This window comes from Electrona antarctica (genome assembly GCF_951216825.1).
Source record: "Electrona antarctica genome assembly, chromosome: 2".
Lineage (NCBI taxonomy): Eukaryota > Metazoa > Chordata > Actinopteri > Myctophiformes > Myctophidae > Electrona > Electrona antarctica.
The window spans coordinates 62246416-62267143 of record NC_136807.1 but is presented as its reverse complement, the minus strand read 5'-3'; the positions used below and the strand labels follow the sequence as shown (position 1 = coordinate 62267143).

General features: G+C 43.2%; 2 protein-coding genes across 2 annotated transcripts; one reads left to right on the top strand and one right to left on the bottom strand.

Moving 5' to 3' along the window:
* Positions 1–774: 774 nt before the first annotated feature.
* On the bottom strand, positions 775–11872 carry LOC306943928 (kelch-like protein diablo; the record flags this gene model as incomplete). The annotated part of the gene is made up of 9 exons (XM_079530473.1): positions 11836–11872; positions 5980–6152; positions 4893–5027; positions 4601–4792; positions 3570–3713; positions 2885–3023; positions 2161–2289; positions 1861–1995; positions 775–959 (listed from the first exon to the last, which is right to left on the bottom strand). Exons 2-9 carry the CDS (start codon positions 6142–6144, stop codon positions 775–777), a joined length of 1224 nt encoding a protein of 407 aa, XP_079386599.1. The 5' UTR covers positions 6145–6152; positions 11836–11872.
* A 740-nt stretch (positions 11873–12612) lies between these two features.
* Positions 12613–19931, top strand: LOC306943923 (zinc finger protein RFP-like; the record flags this gene model as incomplete). Its single annotated transcript, XM_079530460.1, has 3 exons — positions 12613–12674; positions 13323–13436; positions 18956–19931. 3 exons carry the CDS (start codon positions 12613–12615, stop codon positions 19929–19931), a joined length of 1152 nt encoding a protein of 383 aa, XP_079386586.1.
* Between the last annotated feature and the right edge of the window lie 797 nt (positions 19932–20728).

Sequence of the window (20728 nt, the reverse complement as noted above, 5' to 3'; positions counted from 1 at the left end):
AGGTTGGCAGAGGAAGTGTAGCACCCAGGATTAGATAATTGACACTGGGTGAAAAAAATTAGTTGCAAAATCATTGGATGAAAATGGTTTCTTGTTTCTAGTAGTAGCATTGTATGGTTAATAGTTAATAGCCATCCATTGATTGTGTAATACAAAACACAATCAAATCCCCAGTGTGTATTTATTCATTTGTTAGTCTAACATTTGTTAGGCCTCATCTTGCGCACCGCCTTATCTCTTATATTGGCCAATGGCCATATTTTACTATTATTTCTTTTTAAATACTTCAACTAGCCGATTGACACGTTGTGAAATATATATAAATAGTAAAATAGTAAAAATATGCCAAAGAATTTAAGGGGTAAGCCGGCGTGCAAGATAGGGCCCCAAGAGTGTACAAATGGACCCATTTGCTTACATGTGTACTACACTCTGAGAAAGAAAAAAAAAACTTTACTGTGTACTTATATGTCTACTATACCTGGGCATGTGCGTCCTATTACGCTGTGAGACACACATCTGAAATAGCTGTGAAGGGCGGGCATCTCCCCCACAATGTCCCACGTGTCTGTCTGATCGTTGAATGCCTCGATGCACCGGAGATCCCTACGTGAACGCACAACAAGATAGCCATGAGAGAAATGTCTGCTGTGATCAAGTAGCCTTTTTCCAGGCTCTCTTTATATTTGTGATTCAAAATACAGGAAACGGGGCCAATGTAAAGTAATAAAGAAATAAAACAAATAAGACAATCAATATTTGAAATAAATTCCATTACCGTTCAGCGCTGAATGCGCTGGATGCTGAATGAATCCCTCCAAGTACGTAGATCTGACCATCCACCACAGCCACGCCAGCGTACTTGCGCTGCCGTTTCATGGAGGGACACATGCTCCACTGGTCAGTCTCTGGGTCGTAGCACTCCACCTGGTCTCTGAGAATGGGCGGACTCTGACCACCTACAGAGACGCAGGAATGAACAGGATAGTTGCCGTTAGTGGGATACATTATGTGCCTAAACTACTAGTGAAGTAAGTGAGTCTATTATGGAACTTAAGAGCCATTACGAACAGATGTGTTACCTATAGCGTAGATCTTTCCTTTGCACGTACAGAGAGATGCACGGTGACGGCATATCAGCATAGGAGCAGCCTCTGTCCATGCGGATGTTTTAGGGTTGTACTTGTACATTTCGTGTCGCCAGCCTGTGTGATAGTATCATACAGATGTTTTAGGATTGTACTTGTACATGTTGTGTCACCAGCCTGTGATAGAATCAATGTCTTGGAATTGTACTCGTGTTGCCAGCCTGTGATAACAGTGACACCAAAGCACCAGGAGGACACAAAACATTATCCATTGTCAATGTGAGAAGGATGAATTATTAATAAATAAATAAAAACTTGTTCCATACCAGTAGCGTAGATAAATCCATCTAGTGCGATCACAGAATACAGACAGTAGTTTGGCATGCCGACAGACTCCATGAGGTGCCAGGTATTGGTGGACGGGTTGTAACGCTCCACTGACTTAGTCTCTTGTCTATTGGACCCATAACCGCCCACTGCAAAGACACAGCCATCCAGCATCACCAGGGCTATGGACCATGTAAGTTGTGGAAGGAAGGAAGAAAGCAAGCAAAACTTAGAACTGATTTAACCCATTAAGACTTTCTAGCTCCTAAAAGTTCAGAAAAACCTATGTTTCTATGACTTGGTGGTTCTCAAACTTTCTCATGTAATAATGGTCAATGTGGTTAAAAAGCTAAAGTGACATAGATGCGTTCCAGGTCTTAATGCGTTAACGAAGGCAAACAAAGTTAAGAAATTCTGTTCAAATGCTGTAATATGCCAGTTTTACCGAATTCACTGCGTGCCACATTCATGTCCATCACATCCATCTTCAACCATGAGTCACAGGAATAGTCATAGCTCCACAACTCCCTGCTGACTGTATTGTTAGGAAACATTCCTCCAGCCAAATATACTGTGGAGCCTGTGGGGAGAGCAGGATTAAAACAAGTTATGACTTGATTGTCTCGCCTCGTACACAATGTATGACTCCCCCCCCCCCCTCTACATTTGTATCCCACAATTTGTCTATGTCTATCATCAAAGTTGCCCATCTCTGCACTAGTTCATCTGATGCTATACTCCTCACCTGACGCAACCAGAGCATGCATGTCTACAGTGAAGGGCAGAGGTGCCAGAGTCTTCCATCGATTGATCTGGGGATCGAAGCTCTCAACTGTACCGTCTGACGCCACCGTAAGGATCACTTCACATGGAACTGCAGAGGATCATGAAGTAAACACAGAACCAGGCAGTCAGTAGAGTAATGTGAGCATGTGGGATAAAATTGTATACCACTTGGAAGTTATAAAAGTACAGTAAAAACAGCAGATCTACAAGCTCATATATGAGTTAGTAAATATCTGCTGTTTTCTAACAGCTAATGTTTAAAATAATGGTTAAAGTTGTTAAAAGCTAAGGTGATCCGTTCCAGGTTGACAAGTTAATTGATAAAGTATCACAAGTTGTGTTTTATCTGCCGTTTTTGATAACTTTTAAGACATAGGCCTACAAGGTTTTCCTCAGACATTTTACCACCACTGCCGCTGCCTTCTCAGGGCTTCTGGGAAATCGAGGTGCAATGTCTATGTCGCTGTGTTCCCCGTTGTTGTTGATCAGGGCTGTGGAATATTTTTCCGACTCTATGACAAACTATGGCACTATTTTAAGGCATACTTTCGTGAAATGGAGCTACAATCACGACCGGGTGATTATTCAAAGGTTAGTGGAAAAAACCTCCCACAGTGAAGCCATTTTGACGATTGTAAAAGAAAGTGTTAATGCCTGGGTTCATGTGTTAGGCAGGTAGGTACCTGTGGCCCAGCGTAGTCTGTGGTTCTTGTCCTCGGAGATGAGCCTCTGGCAGGCCTGGGATTCAACCACATCCAGAGACGCTTTCACCTCGTCAAGGTAGGAGGGAGTGAGAAGAGCCAGACGGATATGCTCCATCACCTTTAAGGAGGTGTAAGTGATTAGCATTCACACTCAGAGCTATCCAATATCATCAGCCAATATTTTCATAAAAACATATCGGTTTTAATTCACTTGAATTTCTCCCGAATTTATGATAATGTTTGTGAAAAGGAGGCACTGGAGCAGCTCAAACAATTTAGGCCCTTAATTTATTAACGGGGTGCAAGTAAAAAGCGACAACGTTTCGATGTTTCAGTTACATCTTCGTCAGGTCTTGAACCTATGATAATGTTTATAAAATTAGGCATAATGTGTTAATCCCACGACCGCATATATCGGTATCGGTTGATATCTGTATCGGAAATTAGGAGTTGGACAATATGGGATATCTGCAAAAAAGTCGATAGACATCCCTAAGATATGGGGGGCTGATCCGATTAGTCCTGTTAGTACGAACATGCATTAAGGTTGGCGAACATGCGCTGCTCCCGTGATTGCGGTTATGTTTACACACACACACACACACACACACACACACACACACACACACACACACACACACACACATAATGAGAAAGGACTGACCTTTACAAAGCTCTGCTTGCGGTCCGGACTGTGGTTTAACCACAACATGGCTGCCTCAAACATCATCTCCTCTTTAGTCACATTGACATGGTCACTAGCAAGAATCTGTGTCAGTTTGTCCACAGAGAGAGAGAGGAACTCTTCCTAAGGAGCATAATAAATACAGTAGTAGCTGATTATAGTATGACCCCCAACACTATTGCCTGAAATAACATTTCTCCTCTCAATATTTATACACACGGTTGGGTCAGTTGTAGTATTGACAGGTTGAGTAACCTGTAATACAATGAAAAGAAAAAGGAGACCCCTTGGTTGTACGACTGTACAACCTGTAAATAAGCTATGAGTTGGTATGGTTGTGCCGTTTGTGAAACTGCTGTGTTACTGCTGAGAGAGACCCTACTTATGTCGTTTGTGAAACAAGCTTCTAAATGATCTGAAACCATTTAATTGTACTTTGTGTGGTAAAAGTGCTCAAACGTTCTTCTTTCCTGCCTTTATGTTACACCCCCCCCCCCCCCATCTATGCACAAAAACAAATTTCACACACCGTTTACTTGTGTGAAATTTGACGTGACAATAAATATCAAAGACATTTGATATTTTATCAGCTTGGTTGGCCTGTCTCATACAGAGTTACCACAGAGTTTAGGAGAAAATTAAAGCCAACAGACAGTTAACATCAGTATCCTTCAATAAGCCTATCTCACAGAATTTCCCCGCCCCCTTAATACACCCCTTTCGGGGTTAGTGGTGATAGCGTGACGTCACTCCATAGACGCTACATGTTAACAGAGGTAATTTAAGAAGTCTACAACTTTTGTTTTCTCAAGGTAAGGTTTGTTCTATCTGTTCGAGCTGATTTACCATCTTGTTTGCTTCATAATAATATTGGTCTGTCATATTTTTACATTAGAAAATGTACTTAGATTCTCCAGAGAAAAGAATGTGTAAATGCTAATGTTAAATGACACCACTATTTACTGGAAGTGGGCGTGGAAAGCGGGCTGTGAGATAGGCCTATGTCTGACCTGCTGATAGACGACACTGAAGTGTTTCAGAATATAATCCATGCTGAGTTTCTCCAGTGTCTCAAAGGAGAAGGTGTCAGCCAAGCAGTGAATCCCGACACAGTTCTTTTCATCCATGTGACTCTCCATGTAATGACAGCAGGCCTCTTGAACGGCTGTGACGTTTAAGAAGTGTGCTGCTGCTAGCAGGGCCTATAGACCAAAACACACAAAATATCCATGTTAAGCACTGATGTTGGACAAAAACATGCAGGCAATTAATAAGATTCATGATGATAATACTGTATATTACCTGCACGTTTTGCGAGGAACTGACAACTTCTGAAGTGTAGGCATAGCTCAACAACATCTCCATCACCTGAGGTTCCACGTTGATCAGGTCAACCCTGTCCTGTCTGGACTCCATCATGCCAGTTTTAAACATTGCCTGTGCAGGTTGAAAATTAAAACGTTTGACTTGGAATATTGATAGTTCTTTTCTATTACAATCTAGGCATTTAGGAGACACTCTTAATCCAGAGCGATCTAAAGTATGCAAGAACAATTAACACATGGTAATACATCAAATACATAGCTTGCTTATGATACTTGATGGCTGTTTCTAAGAACCTAACATCTGTCAACAGTAGAATATCTGTACAATTAAACTATGACTATACAGTAAAGAGTGTCTACATACTATGCGATCTAAATTAAATAGGTTTAGCCTTTGCAAAGGCCTGTAAGGTCGCCATGGCTAATGCACATTGTAACGGTTTCCGCAGTTAAATGGTTTATTGTCTTAGGGGTGCCAGGTAGATCTAACCTGACTCTGCCAGATGGGGCAGCAGAGAGTACACTGGGTTCCCCCCTCCTGCTCCCATCTGGGAACTCTCAGGCAGACTTGATGCCCGGCCACAAAACGGCCTGGCCAATCAGCAGCAGCTAGAAACTAGAAGCTGCTGCTAGAAGCTGCTATAAGCTGCTGCTGATCTAGTCTACAAGATAAATGTTATTTCTCCTTTTTTATGAGATCTTCCTCAGCTGGGTTAACCACTCTGTCTGTTGCACTCGCTCGCGCACCGGCGCAATCAACGGGACATTTCAAAAGGCGGTTCCCAGGGGTGAGTGACAGGTGTCACGGCAGACGGCCCTAAGCCGTCGGGGGTCATTTTGGGCCGTCGCAACGTGCTACGCAGCCATGGCGAGTGCTGCAGGCTAAGTCTGAAGATTTGAGTTTTCAGACTATTTAGGTTTGCACTATTTGGATTGTGTCACCAATTTATATGTTGCACTTAGCATGGGATTTGGCTCATATGAAAGCCAAGACATAATTTAATATCATTCACTTAAAAACACCAGCTCAATGTCCACACGGAAAGTTGAGGATCTGCGCTTACCTCAAAGTAGGTGCTGAAGGAGGCCAGCACAATCCGATGACATGGGAACTCCTTTCCTCCACAGCGCAGAGTCACATCACATAATTCCTCGTTGAGCCAAAGCCGGTTTAGACTCTCCAACATCTTGTTGGGATGCGTCTTCTCCATGAACACAAAGTCAGCCATGTCTAAGTCTATGCAACAAGAGAAAATGGAATACATTGTCAGAGAGCAGCCATTGTTTGCACTTTGTTTAATTAACAGAATAATTACAGTATAATAAATTACATTGCGACAAATAACAATGGGAATCAAAACCCGGTTTTGAATCCCAGGCATTAATTACATTTTTTTTTTTTTTTTTTCTTTCTTCTGTTTATTCTGGGTGCCTGCCATGCAATGGCAGAAACACAGGTTGAAATCTAAAACGCATACTTAATCGTAGTAATCACCAATACGCGAAACTTCGACGTCTATGGCCGGCCGCACGGTTTGCCAAAGCCCCGCAATATATACATCAAAACGTGCGGCTCGGCCGGGAATGGTGTGCTTGTGCTTTTCTTTCCGATTCGTGTTACCGTGCCGACGTAATTCGCAATAAACGACGCGAAAAATGCCCCATTCAAAGTCGATGGGGAAACGCGTGGAAAAACAGAAAACGACACGTTACTTTGGAGCCACATTGCTCTGGCATACTGGTACGTAGAAACACGATTTAAACGTCAAACAGCACACGAGGCCATCGACTTTGTGGTGGTTCAGACGGAATTCGAATACGTTGCACGGTTTGCCCGCTATCGCAGTTCAAAGTGTGTGTGGTCTGAGCAATATTCTCGACTCAGAGTGTCGCACGCCCAGAGAGAGAGCGGATCAGAGTGAGAAGCCAATGTGAAGACTATACCGAAATTCTCCGAACAAATCGTCCTCACGGCCAAAATATTCACTTTACACGCATGGGTTTCGGTAATTTTGTAGCCACACTCGTCCTCTTTCACCCAATGTCACAACCATAGCCCAGATACATACAGTACGTGAACTACAGCCCTGAAAGCGACAGGTGTACCATCATAATGTGTCATAAACTCCATGTTAAATGCCTGAATGAGTCAGCAATTTTTTCATCACAAGCACAATTCTTAACTCGCTCTTATAACCACGTTTTTTATCGTACCAATACCACGATCACACACGGCGTACCTCAATGCCTCGGGTCACTCACGGGGAAAACAAAAATCGCATTCGACTTTAACTTTTTGCGATAGAGCAATTTGTTCGGACATACGTTCTCTCATAGAGAGTCAGTGGGCTTTTAACTTGCAATACTGTTTGCATTTGCATAGACTAGCCCAGGTGAAAATGATACTTTGTTAATGATTCAAGGTCACCTGACCAACTCTCACACACGCGCGCACACATGCACATGCACGCACATGCACACATGTGCACGCACACACACATTGAAAGTCAATAGAGAAATTCGGGGAAACACGTAACTCTGTCATTTCTCAACCGTTTCGGATGCGGGGCGGCTCGCCAGTACCGGGCCGCCCCCCTGAGCGAAACCAAATGGACCCCTTAGCATGTTAGCATTAGCATGTTAGCATTAGCATGTTAGCATGTTAGCATTAGCATGTTAGCATTAGCATGTTAGCATGTTAGCATTAGCATGTTAGCATGTTTGCATTAGCATGTTAGCATTAGCATATTAGCATGTTAGCATTAGCATGTTAGCATTAGCATGTTAGCATTAGCATGTTAGCATGTTAGCATTAGCATGTTAGCATTAGCATGTTAGCATGTTAGCATTAGCATGTTTGCATTAGCATGTTAGCATTAGCATGTTAGCATGTTAGCATTAGCATGTTAGCATTAGCATATTAGCATGTTAGCATTAGCATGTTAGCATTAGCATGTTAGCATTAGCATGTTAGCATGTTAGCATTAGCATGTTAGCATTAGCATGTTAGCATTAGCATGTTAGCATTAGCATATTAGCATGTTAGCATTAGCATATTAGCATTAGCATGTTAGCATCGAAAGTCAACCAAATGGACCCTTACAGGGTCTGAGAGGCTAAATGTCATCAAATGGTGGTCCGTGGCTCAAATGCTGCACAGACTTGGCGAGCTGTAGGCACCCAGTCAAATTTCCTGAAATTTGTTTCTAGTTCATTTAGTTTTTTACAAATATAGAAGTAAATTGAGAAATACAAACAGAGTAACAAATACAAAAAAACTTAAACACACACACACAACAACACAAATACCAAATCAAGACAACCAAAGAACATTCAAAACAAAATAATTGATTTAATATGAATAATAACCAGCAGCTTCCGTATAGATGCGTGTTTAATATAAGGGGGGTCCCTGCTGAGGTTGGTGCAGTGGTCCGCGGCAATGTTCCCTCTAATTTGTTTTCGGTCTGAGTAAACACTCAAACCTCCTGAGCAGACATCAGCAACTGCTGAGCAAACCTTGACACCAACTAGCCCAACATGAGAGAATGCGAAGTGAGCGCCCCACACAGGTGTGATTTTTTTTATATATATAAAAAAAAGAAAAAAAAACACTCCAATATAGTCAATATACAAAGCAATTCATGGTCACAAACATCATCCAGACAAGACAGGTTGGCTAGTCAGGCGACAGCTATTCAGGTTCAATCGGGGGCAGTCAACATGAGATAGAAAAGGCTGCCATGCTTTACTGAATTTGGAGATTGAGCCACGCAATGTGTATTTAATTTTTTCCAATTTAAAAAAATATAGTATGTCAGATATCCAACGGGAATGTGAAGGGGGGTATGTTTTTTTCCAATGCATAAGAATAAGACGTCTTGCCAGAAGCGTCACAAAAGCGACAAGGTCAGATTGATATTTAGGCAGGGGGATAGTTTCAGGAAGGACGCCAAATAGGGAAATAATAGGGGATGGCTCTATGGGCAACTGTAACACATCTGAAATAGTATCAAATATAGCTGACCAAAAAGACTGTAAGGCTGGACAGGTCCAAAACATATGAATAAGATTAGCTGGAGCCTGGTGGCATCTATTGCACGTTGGATCGACACTATCATAAATCCTGGCTAACCGCACCTTGGTCCAGTACACCCGGTGGAGAAATTTACATTGCAACACCCCATGTTTAGCACATATTGATGAAGAATGAACACGACCCATAATGGCCTCCCAGGTTTCATCAGAAATGTCTTCCTCCAGGTCCTGGGCCCAAAGATTTTTATAGGCAGTGGTTGAGGGTAAATGAAGGTCAAATAATGAGGTATAGAGTGACGATATCTTTCCCTTAAGACTAAGAGGAGCTGATGTTATAATTAAAGGACCAAGCAGTTCTGAAAGAACTTGGTCCTTTTTTGGAATTGCTATTTATTTTCTTCCGCCAAAAATAGCAGTTCTGGCTGAACCGTGCAGTCGGTTTTCGCGAAATTTGGAGATATGGTAGAGGGCCATGCCAAACGGTGAGGATGCGAAGCCCACAACCATTGGCCAAAGGTTGGCGCTATATTGACAATGCAAACTTTGACCACGCATAGCTCATGAACCGTTTGACCGTCGGCAATGAAACCTCGACACACATATGCGTCTCCTCATGCCGAACAAGTTCCGTGCTGTTACTTTTGACCTCTAGATCACCCGCTATTTTGAATTATATGAAAATCAATTAAAATGCATCTCCTCCCAGGATCTTTGATCAAAATGCACGAAAACTTCTACATGTGAACTTTGGACCTATAGGGACATGGGAAAGTATAGTACGTTTTTTTAAGTGAAAAAATGAAGGTTTTATGAGCCAATGAAAATTGCCAGAATTGTAATTTATTTTCTTCCGCCAAAAATAGCAGTTCTGGCTGAACCGTGCAGTCGGTTTTCGTGAAATTTGGAGATATGGTAGAGGGCCATGCCAAACGGTGAGGATGCGAAGCCCACAACCATTGGCCAAAGGGTGGCGCTATATTGCAAATGCAAACTTTGACCAGGCATAGCTCATGAACCTCCATACTCGGCAATGAAACCTCGACACACATATGCGTCTCCTCATGCCGAACAAGTTCTGTGCGGTTACTTTTGACCTCTGACCTCTAGATCACCCGCCATTTTGAATTATATGAAAATCAATTCAAATGCATCTCCTCCCAGGATCTTTGATCAAAATGCACGAAAACTTCTACACATGAACTTTGGACCTTTGGAGGTTTTATGAGCCAATGAAAATTGCTGTTTTGTGAAATTTTGTCTTTACTTTGTTCTGTTGTAGTGCCTGTGGCTTTGCTGACCTCTGCTGGTCTAAAGTGCCTCACCTGTCAATCACCTGAGAGATCTGGCTACCACACCCTTAGTCAGCTGTTCTTGATTAGTTGCAGGCTATATAAGTGGACCTGTGGCCAGCAGCTCATTGTCTCCCAAACACCCAAACTGAACAGTTGTGTTCCCTTTTTGTTGCTGTTATTAGTTAAGTTTCAGATGGGCTGGCCGTAAGTATTCTTCCATCAGTCCCTGTTTTGCAATGCAGGATTTTAAATAAATGTGTAATATCTTTGTAAACTTTTGATCTGACTTTGTGTCCTTTTATGTTAGCCCTTGGTTGAGCCAAGTTTAAAGGGCCGTAACAATGCTAGAAACTGTGTTTAGTGAGAAACATGTATAAAGAACTTGATCCTGATCAAATCAGGTTCTTTACTCATGAATTGATAGATTATTTGATGTTGTACAACAGTGATTTTGAAACGGACTGATTTGGACACCTGGCCTTTCAGTTCAGGTTTTTTGTGTCCTGAAAGGATTCCCTTGCATGGATGGTTCTGGTACAGGATGGTACCCAGACCTGGCGAGCCGACCCGGAACTCTGACCCCCCCCCCCCCCCCCCCCCCCCACACACACAAATGTGGTAATCTGGTTCTCCAAATTGGAGAAAGTGACTGCGTTCCCTGAATTGAATAGGAACTGAACTGGGACTTTTCAATTCAACAACTTAAAGTGGGCCCCATGTGTTTGTTTTTCATGAATGTTCAAAGCTGTTTATTTTCTGTGAAGTATAATAATAATTTTTCAGTGAACCTTTAATCCCTGTTTCCGACTCATTTCATTGGTATTCACTCACTCATTGAGCTCCTCGTCTGAATCTGGTACATTTTCTGGTTTATATGCAGTCAATTAATTTATCTTTACCCACCTTTATCATTAGTTATCCTTGTGCAACTTGCTACAAAAACACTGAATGATTTTGCTTGTTAGCTCGGTAGGTAGAGCTCTTGCCTTTGCAACACAAGGTCATGGGTTCAAATCTGGGCACCGCCAACTCTGTGAGTCTTCAAGAACCCGTACCTGCCGCCCCCCACTATAAAAAAACGACCCTGTCACAATTCCATGGTCTCTCAAGTTTAGTCTTCCATGTTTCTTGTGCATATTATTCTCATTGCCTTCCTGCTTGGTTCAGCCTTATCGCTGCTTGCAGCGATCCTTTTTCTAGTTATGTCTATAGGCGTGCAGACATGCAGCCATCACTAAGCCACTGTCAGAAGAACTAAAGTCTTAATTCTTTCAGTATTCCCTATATTAAAGTAGTGAATACATTTGTTTTTAATCATAATATTTCATTTAGTCATACTGTGTATACTGGTTTTGATATATTTACCTGTGTTATAACATAGGGGGAAAAACAATCTGATTATTCCAACACTGAATAAACAAAAGGGAAAATCGGCACACATACAATGTGAAGAGACACAAAATGTATGTTATGCCACTAAAATGACACCAATTACAATTACTGTCAATTACAATGTGTACTCCTTACTTTACATGTGACAATGGACAACAACTTCTGAGGATTATAAAGTGTATTATCAATATTCCTTACCTGTAACTTGGGGATATATCCTGCACCGATGTTTTCTCAGAAGGCCACGACACGTTGAAGAGTGCAGTCTAAAAGCTGGACTGAAATGGTTTCTGGACAGTAGGCCGGTATGAGTAGGGGTAGGCTATAAGTAGCAACGTCTCACTTTTGTCTTAGAGTGGAATAACAGCTCCTCCCACCTCCATCCATGCAGCTCTCCTCCAGTCAACTGCAGAGTCGGGCCCAATTTCAATGTGAAAGGCTCATAACAAAAGACACCTAGATGATGATGGCCCATCAGAGATATTTACATAGCAGTGGTGGAAAGTAACTAAGTACTTTTACTTAAAGCAATACTGTGTAACATTTTCATTAAAACAAAACTTAAATCTGATCTATATTTTGACTGGCAAATTGTTCACACCACCCACTCCATGAATTTCACGCCGCAAAGCCTGTTCTAAATATATTTTCTAGTGAAAGGTGATGGGGGTATCATTTCCCGGGAAAATTACGTCACTTGCCGGAAACGGGGAACGGAAATGCACCAGTTTCCTTTTTGTCCCGGAACTACCCACCTACCGTGATAGCTACTTCCCATAGCTACACAGGGAGTCAGGCACAGTAGGAATTGTAAACATGGGAAAGCAAGATCAAAAAAGACCACAGCTCCCGGGAACTAATCCTCTGCCCGCTAAAAAGAAAAGAACCGAAGCTAGTACATCGAAACAAAAGGAATTGCACCGTGAAAGACAGAAATCACGGATTTATCTATCTTTTGCATACGATTGGTGGAGAATGTTGAAAGAAGAGAGAAAGTTCTACACAGATGCTGACATGGCTATTGCACTTATGGACTGGTAAGTTATTTTCAAATAAACTTAGTATTTTGGCGGCATTGTTTTACTTATTTGCAAGTGCATACGTTGGTTTACAAGTTTTTCTAAATCAAATATAGACGGAAGTCAACAGAAGTCGCTTTGGCGCTCAAGTTACAGAAGCTCCCATTGTCTGAGAACTCATAAACAGCCATGTATTTTACAACTGGAATATGCAAAAGGCATTGGTAGTCTGGTATTTACTCTGGAGTCTGGACTACCCTTATACTTTGCAGTGTTCTGCAATGAATCGTAAATAGCGTCGCCCCCTCTCCAATCCTAGACCTGGTCCAGGCTTAGAGTATGGGTCCAGGTCGTTAGCGAGCTAGCCTAGGGCTACCCAAATCCTACAGCTACAATCATGTTTACATTGTATTCTAAAATAACCTCGTTCTATTAGCCTGGGTTCCAGGCTGATTTGCTTCATTCCGTGATTTGTTTTGTCACTAAGTAACAAGTGACAAACTAAATCAGGGAATCGCTAATCAGGCTGAAAACCAGACTATCGTTCCTGCAATTCTTTGTTTACAAAGTGGTAGCTTTTGAAACATCTACATGTAATGTATGAATACCGAAGGTGTATTTCAGACGTTCTGTGTATGTAACCATGGTGATTTTATCTCCCCCCAGTCATGACCATTTATACAAGGGTCCCGGTGGCGGTGTGTCCACACCAAGCAAGAGTTTGGGCTTTGTCCGACAACGTGTACCATCTGTGTCAAGTCTGGACGTGGAATCGGAAAGGTATGTGTGTTATCCATAATTCATAATATTCATAATAATTAGGTTATGTCAAAGGTTCGACTAGGCTACATTTTGGTCACTGCATGTGTTGATTCGACTGCTAATGAGATTTTGTGTGTAGACACATTGTCTAGTCGTCAGAGCCTGGTCTGAGAAGCTCATCACCTCAGCCAGGTACACTGAGTACCCTGCATTGTCTCAAAGTATTCTAGGTGTGAACCCAAAACACAGTGGAGACAGCAATCTGCTATCTCTGTGCCATATGTTGATTTGTATGTAAAATAACCCCACCCACCCAGAATTCAACTGCTGGTGTGAAAGTATATACATATACACAGACTGACCAACACATGCAATGCACATATTTGTACCTTTTAGCCACTAAAACCATATTCACTTGAAAGGTTCTGTACTTGAGAGGTTCTATGTACTTTCACTGATTATCTTTTGATTTGGGTCTATTGATTTCCCCATAATATAGACACTGGGGTTATAGTGGTTAATTATGTGTTAATCTGTACCCCCCCAATAATAATGAAATCTAACCTGTACAAAGTATCTTACCAACATAGGTTGATATAATATCTGGTGTGTGTCATATCTACAGAGGAGTTAATGTCCTTTCTGATCCAAGTGGCCCAGATGAAGAGAAGGATGTGGCTGTCCTAGAACAACGGTAAACCATGTAATCTAATAATAGTATTATTTGAATTTAATAAGAGTTAATGACAGTGTGTAGTGTATCCTCTTCAATCTGGCTAACAGAGACATGAGGAGGGGTGTGCGCATCATTGTTCATAATTGGCATGTAATATTTGATTGTTTTTATTTAGGTGGCGAGACCGGGCGAGATATTATCTTGACGGGTCGAGATAAAATATATTTTGAACCCTGGCCAATCAGGGCTCCGTAGAAATGGCTCATTGTAGAAGCATATATATTGTTTTGGCTGGAAGTGGACATTCTACGCTGTATTTGGATATACATTATGTTCACATAGTAATAGCAGTACAATGTCTAGGGATGCATGTTTCTCAAAAATCTGTTTATGAGATAAACAGATTTTGGAGGGAAAAAAATTAGCTTTTTTTTATGGAAGAGTAGTTCCGGAGCAACAGATTGTGTGGCCTTGGTCTTGCCCTAATGGGACTAATCGATTGTAGCTACTGGGACGTAAGTCGGGACTTGATCACCCCGGCTGGGTTGCCTGAGTGAGGGGTATGATGTTTGTTCCCAAAAGGACTTTCAAACTAGGAAGGGTATGGCCTGGTCAGCCTGCAATGACGTGCATAAGATCTGGTCATCCCAGGTTAGTAAGATGTTAAAAGTAAAAATATTTAGGACGACCGTTGAGCCGATTCTACTCTATGGCTCAGAGACATGGACACTTTCAAAGAAACAAGAGAATCGGTTGGATGGCACTTACACCCGCGTTCTAATGAGAGCGCAAAATCTGTCTTGGAAGAGCCCAACATCGACTAATCTAATATACGCAGGCAACCTTCCCCGTGTTTCTTCGCTGGTCCGATCCAGAAGAGCGCAGTTTGCCGGCCATTGCTACAGAGCTGACAATGAGGTTATATCGTCCCTTCTTCTCTGGAGTCCTGCCTCAGGGCGGACCAGAGGTAGAAAGCTGTCTTTCCCTGATGTCATGTCTAGGGACCCATGCTTCAGTAGGCAGGAACTGGGGGTGGCAATGAAGGACTGGGAAGTCTGGCGTAGCATTGTGGAATCCATGATCTCGACCGCAGTCAAAAAATGATGATGATGATGATGTTTGAGAGACCTGAAACCCCCGATGACCTTGGGATACATCAGTGAGGATACGTCCCAGACTCCCAGGTGCATCCATGCAATGTTTTCTTTAGTTCTGTTGTTTCAGCGCCCTCAGGGCGTCTTACTGGTATTTTTTCCTCTCCAATATCAGTTCTATTCTGACAACAAAGCAGTGCTATAATAAAGAGCAGCTGAACAAAAAGCTAAAAAGGTGCAACCTGTTTTAGCTAATGACCTGCAGGTCAGCTGACCAAATGGACCAATGATGTGGAGTCAGCTGACCAAATGGACCGATGGCGAGCAGTCAGCTGGTCAGCAAATGGACCACACTGTCTCTCCTTGTGCCACGCACACACACACACACACACACACACACACACACACACACACACACACACACACACACACACACACACACACACACAAACACACACATACACACACACACACACACACACACACACACACGTTGAGGAGTTGAGGCGTTGAGGCATTACATTTAGTGGGTTCAGTTTATTTCACGGACGGATGCTCCACTGAAAGGTAGTCATTTGAAGTAATACATAGCGCCAGAGTCAGTGGAGATGAGAACAGCTGCACAAACAACAGACAATGTTGTGTTGGACCGTTTCCAAAGCAGGAGGACCAAAGCGAGTCCGCCATGCTGCTGTAGCAGTGAGGAACAAACTGTATGCCTTTGGAGGCGACTGTGGTGGAGGCGACTGTGGTGGAGGGAGATACAACAACATGGAACAGATGGATGTGCATGTCTTCAACACAGTGTCTTTATGCTGGAAGAAGTTACCTCCAGTGGAACATGGAAGAGGAGACGGTCACCTTGAGGTTCCCTCCATGTGCTACGGCCACACAGCTGTGCTGATAGAATATACAGTCTACATCTGGGGAGGATATCCTCACTGCAACATACTTTATGGATTTGATGTCGCCCCCCACACATGGTTCACACCCAGGGTTTCTGGGTCTGTTCCAGAGGAGAGGAGCTCCCACTCAGTCTGTGTGTTGGGGAAGGACATGTTCATCCATGGAGGATACACCAAGATGACTGGATGGACTAATGACATCTACAAGTTGGACACCAGCACAATGGTCTGGTCTGGAATTAACACCAGAGGAACTCCACCTCTTGCTGGAGACCGTCACTCTGCCACCATCATCGGGACAAAGATGTTTGTATTTGGGGGTGGAGCCAACTCCAGCATCAACACCATCAGAGTCTTTGACACAGAGACCAACCTCTGGCTGGACACACCTTCTGCACAGCCTCTTCCAGAAAAACGCTACGGTCTTTTAGACTTTTCCTACAATGGACAGCTGTACATATTTGGTCGCCGCAACAATAACCAGACCTTCAATGATGTGTGGACATTCAGTCCAGAGACCTTCTCCTGGAAGAAGGTTGAGCTCAAGGGGATTGGCCCACCTCCTACGATGTATAGGATGTGCTGTTGCATGATGGGAGATCGTGCTATCTTCTTTGGAGTAGACAACACCTCTGATGACCTGTATGTCTTAGACTTCAGTCCTAGCCTCAAGACATTATGTAAGCTAGCAGTTATTCAGTACGGCCTGGATCAGTCTGGACTCCGAAACGACAGCAGTTGGGAACTGGCAGCCATGACCAAAAAAGCATAAAAAAGAACACCTCAGCAACGAATAGACAACAATACAGGCTCGATTCCCTGTGGATCTCAGTTGTTGATGTCATATTGATGATGTCACATTAATGATGTCAGTCATAAGGCCTTTTCAGACGGGCAGTGACTGACGCGCCTAGTAATTCGTTTTCAATGAGAGTCGTGAGTTTATTTTGGACGTGTAGATAAGTTGATGGAGCGAGATTACGCAAGCGTATTTCCATGGGCGTGGTCCTGTGAAGTTGTTGCGCGCGGTCCCGTTTCGTGCACGCGGCCACGGGCGACTACACCTGGATTGTGGTGAGCTTTTTTTTGTCAGGTGAAAACCTGACTAACATCTACCCATTAAATGTAGATGACATCTACCCATTAAATGTAGACGACAGTTCGCCACCTAGTCGTGATCAGAGCCATAGACAGAGTTCTGACAAGTCCGTTCACTTCATGGGGCTTCAGTCCAATTTGTCCCTTTTCAGGCTGCATGAACAGCGCTCGAGCGCTGGGTTTCTGCCCACACTGCTGTCACCAAACATACTAAATATAGTGAGAACAACGGTCTGGTACCACCCACTTTTAAAACAAACATGGGCAGATTCTGCTTCTACAGCACTGCCACCCAAGTGTGGAATGTCCTGATCTCTTCCCTAAAAAAATGCTAATCACTGGCATCCTTTAAAACAGGCCTGACAATCCACCTTTCAGCAGGCCAAAGGGAGAGGAAAAGAACACTCCTCCCTTAGTCAAGTGACTACGCACCACCTCTTTATAAACCACTTCCTTTTTTCCCCAACCTATTAGCCTGGCTAATAAGCCAGACCGAATCAGCCATTGGCAAAAGAAAATTGCCTGCTGGCGGATTACGGTCTGGAGAGGCTCAATTGAACGCCCATTTCCTACACTAGAGAACTGGTGTGGCCAATTGGGACACGGTATGCAATATGGGCGGCAGGCGGGCTTTGGTACATTGACTGGCAGCCATGACCAAAAAAGCGCAAGCGTATCTCTGTGGGCGCGGTCCTGTGAAGTTCTTGCGCGTGGTCCTGTTTCGTGCACGCGGCCACGGGCGACTACACCTGGTTTGTGGTGAGCTTTTTTTATAGACTCCATATTTGGGCATGCCTGACAAATAACTCCATATATGGGCATACAAAGGACACAAGGACATAATAACTGGGTGGGGAATGCATTTCCAACATGCATCGTTTCAAGTAGGCCAGTAGTCCTTGTTAAAATACTAGTCTTTAATGGTCACGTCACTTTACTCAGACATATCCATAAACAAACTCGATATGCCCATATATAAGCATTTGATATGTTGCCACGGTTACTGAGTATCGGCACTCCATATATGGAGCTGTCCGACGTATCCAACTGACCTATCCAAGTCTGACATCACAAACTCCATATTTGGGCGTTGGGTTGATCTGGAGCTTCGTACGCAGAGACGTCTAGTGCTGAAAACATCATGCTAATGTAAAAAACTCCATATATGGATATATAGACACGTGACTCATGGTGACATCAGCGAGATGTGACGTAGCATCCATCAGAGCTCTATATAAAGGACGGCCGTCACTCCCTGAGTTTAGAGAGAAGCAGTGATTATCTCCAAGACAGCACTTAGTTCTCGCCACTTCAACCTTCAGCTTCCTCCACTTTCACTTTTATTCTCAGCGGTGTAGAAATGGCGTCCACCAGCGGTCTCTTGTCTGAAGAGCACTTCCTGTGTTCCATCTGTATGGATGTGTTCACTGATCCAGTCGCCACTCCGTGTGGACACAACTACTGCAAAGCCTGTATCACACGTTACTGGGACACTAGTGATGTGTGCAAGTGTCCACTGTGTGCAAAGATCTTCAATAAGAGACCAGACGTATCTGTCAATACTTTTGTTTCTGAGATGGTTCAACAGTTCAGGAGTCACAAGTTGAAAGAAGAATATGAAGCAAAGACAGAGGCTGAAATCCAGCAGATGATCCAGGAGAGACAAGTGCAGATTCAGGAGGTCAAACACTCAGTAGAGCTCAGCAGGAAAGATGCAGAGACAGTGATAGCAGACTGTGTGCAGATCTTCACCACTCCGTTCAGCTGTGTTGAGAGAAGCCAGGCTGAGCTCATTGGTGTGATTGAAGAGAAGCAGAAAACAGCAGAGAAACAGGCTGAAGGCTTAATTGAAGATCTGCAACAAGAAGTCACTCAGTTAGAGAAGAGAAGCTCTGAGCTGAAACAGATTTCACACACTGATGACCACCTCCACCTCCTCCAGAGCTTCACATCCAACAACACAGGGTGGAGACCCACCAAGGACTGGACAAAGGTAATTGTCTATCTGTCTTCATATGTGGAGACTGTGAGGACAGCTGTGTCTCAGCTGGAGAAGACAATCAGTCAAGAGATGAATAAGCAGCTGTGTGATGTTGAGCTGAGGAGGATCCAGCAATATGAGGTGGATGTAACTCTGGACCCTGATACAGCACTTCCCTACCTCATCCTGTCTGACGATAGAAAACAAGTGAGTCGTGGAAACCTAAGAAATAATGTCCCTGACAACACAGAGAGATTCTCTGCATGGCCCTCTGTCTTAGGAAAACAAAGCTTTTCCTCAGGAAGGTTTTACTATGAGGTTCAGGTTGGAGGGAAGACTGACTGGGACATAGGAGTGGCCAGAGAGTCCATCAACAGGAAGGGATCAATCTGTCTGAGACCCAACAACGGTTACTGGACTATAAGGTTGATGAATGGAAATGAGTACGAGGCTAATGTTTACCCTGATGTCCTCCTCCCTGTAAGAGAGGAGCTCCAGAAAGTGGGAGTGTTTGTGGATTATGAGGAGGGTCTGGTCTCCTTTTATGATGTGGAGACCAGAGTAAGTCTCTACTCTTTCACTGGCTGCACCTTCACTGAGAGACTATATCCATTCTTCTGTCCATGCCACAACTATAATGGTAGAAACTCTGCTCCTCTGATCATCTCTCCTGTCAAAATGGACGCTGGTCTCGGGGAGGACAGTGGGAACATGTTCCCTCCATCTTCAAAAAGAAGAAAAGCAAGACGTAACCAGTAAATGATTTAGACAAAAATCCTGTTTATATTTCATATAAGCTCCACAAAAAAAGGGAAAAAAAAGAAAAAAACATCAATAAACTATTTAAATTAAATCTTAAATATTAAGCTATATTATCCACTATACTATATACACTATACTACATGATTGTAAAAAAGGGAAAAGTATTTTGAAGGATTACTGTGATTATGGTAAGCTCATCACACATACCATAATTAATTAAGGGCCCCAGACGGAGATCTCTGTCCTGTTAATTAGTACAGTCTGATGCCCTAGACCAGTGTTTCCCAACCTGTGTGCCGCGGCACTTTACTGTGCCGTTTGATGTGTCCAGGTGTGCCGCCTGATTTGACCGAAAATAACACTAACCCTAACACTAACCCTCCCCCGAAAGCAATAGCTACTGAGCTGCAGGATTCCTATTGTTGCGTCGTTGTTGTTGTCACGCGTCTAATTAGACGTGCGGCAACAACAACGACGGAACAATAGACTCTAACAACCATCGGCCATAGGAATGTTAATCACCTGTACTCGCCTGGCAACTGCCTGCTGTTGCACACCGAAGTTCGATGGCTTTCCAGAGGAAAAGTTTTGTCGCGTGTATATGAACTGAGGGAGGAATTAAAGTGCTTTCTGTCCGCTGAGCAATCCAAATATGCCGAACTGTTTGCAAATTAGTACTGGTGTGCAAGACTGGTGTGCAAGAGCAGTTATTGGACATACAGGGGGACTATGAATGGAAAAATAAATTCAAGGAGCTAAGCCTGGACGGTTTTGGTTGGCTGTTGGCAAAGAAT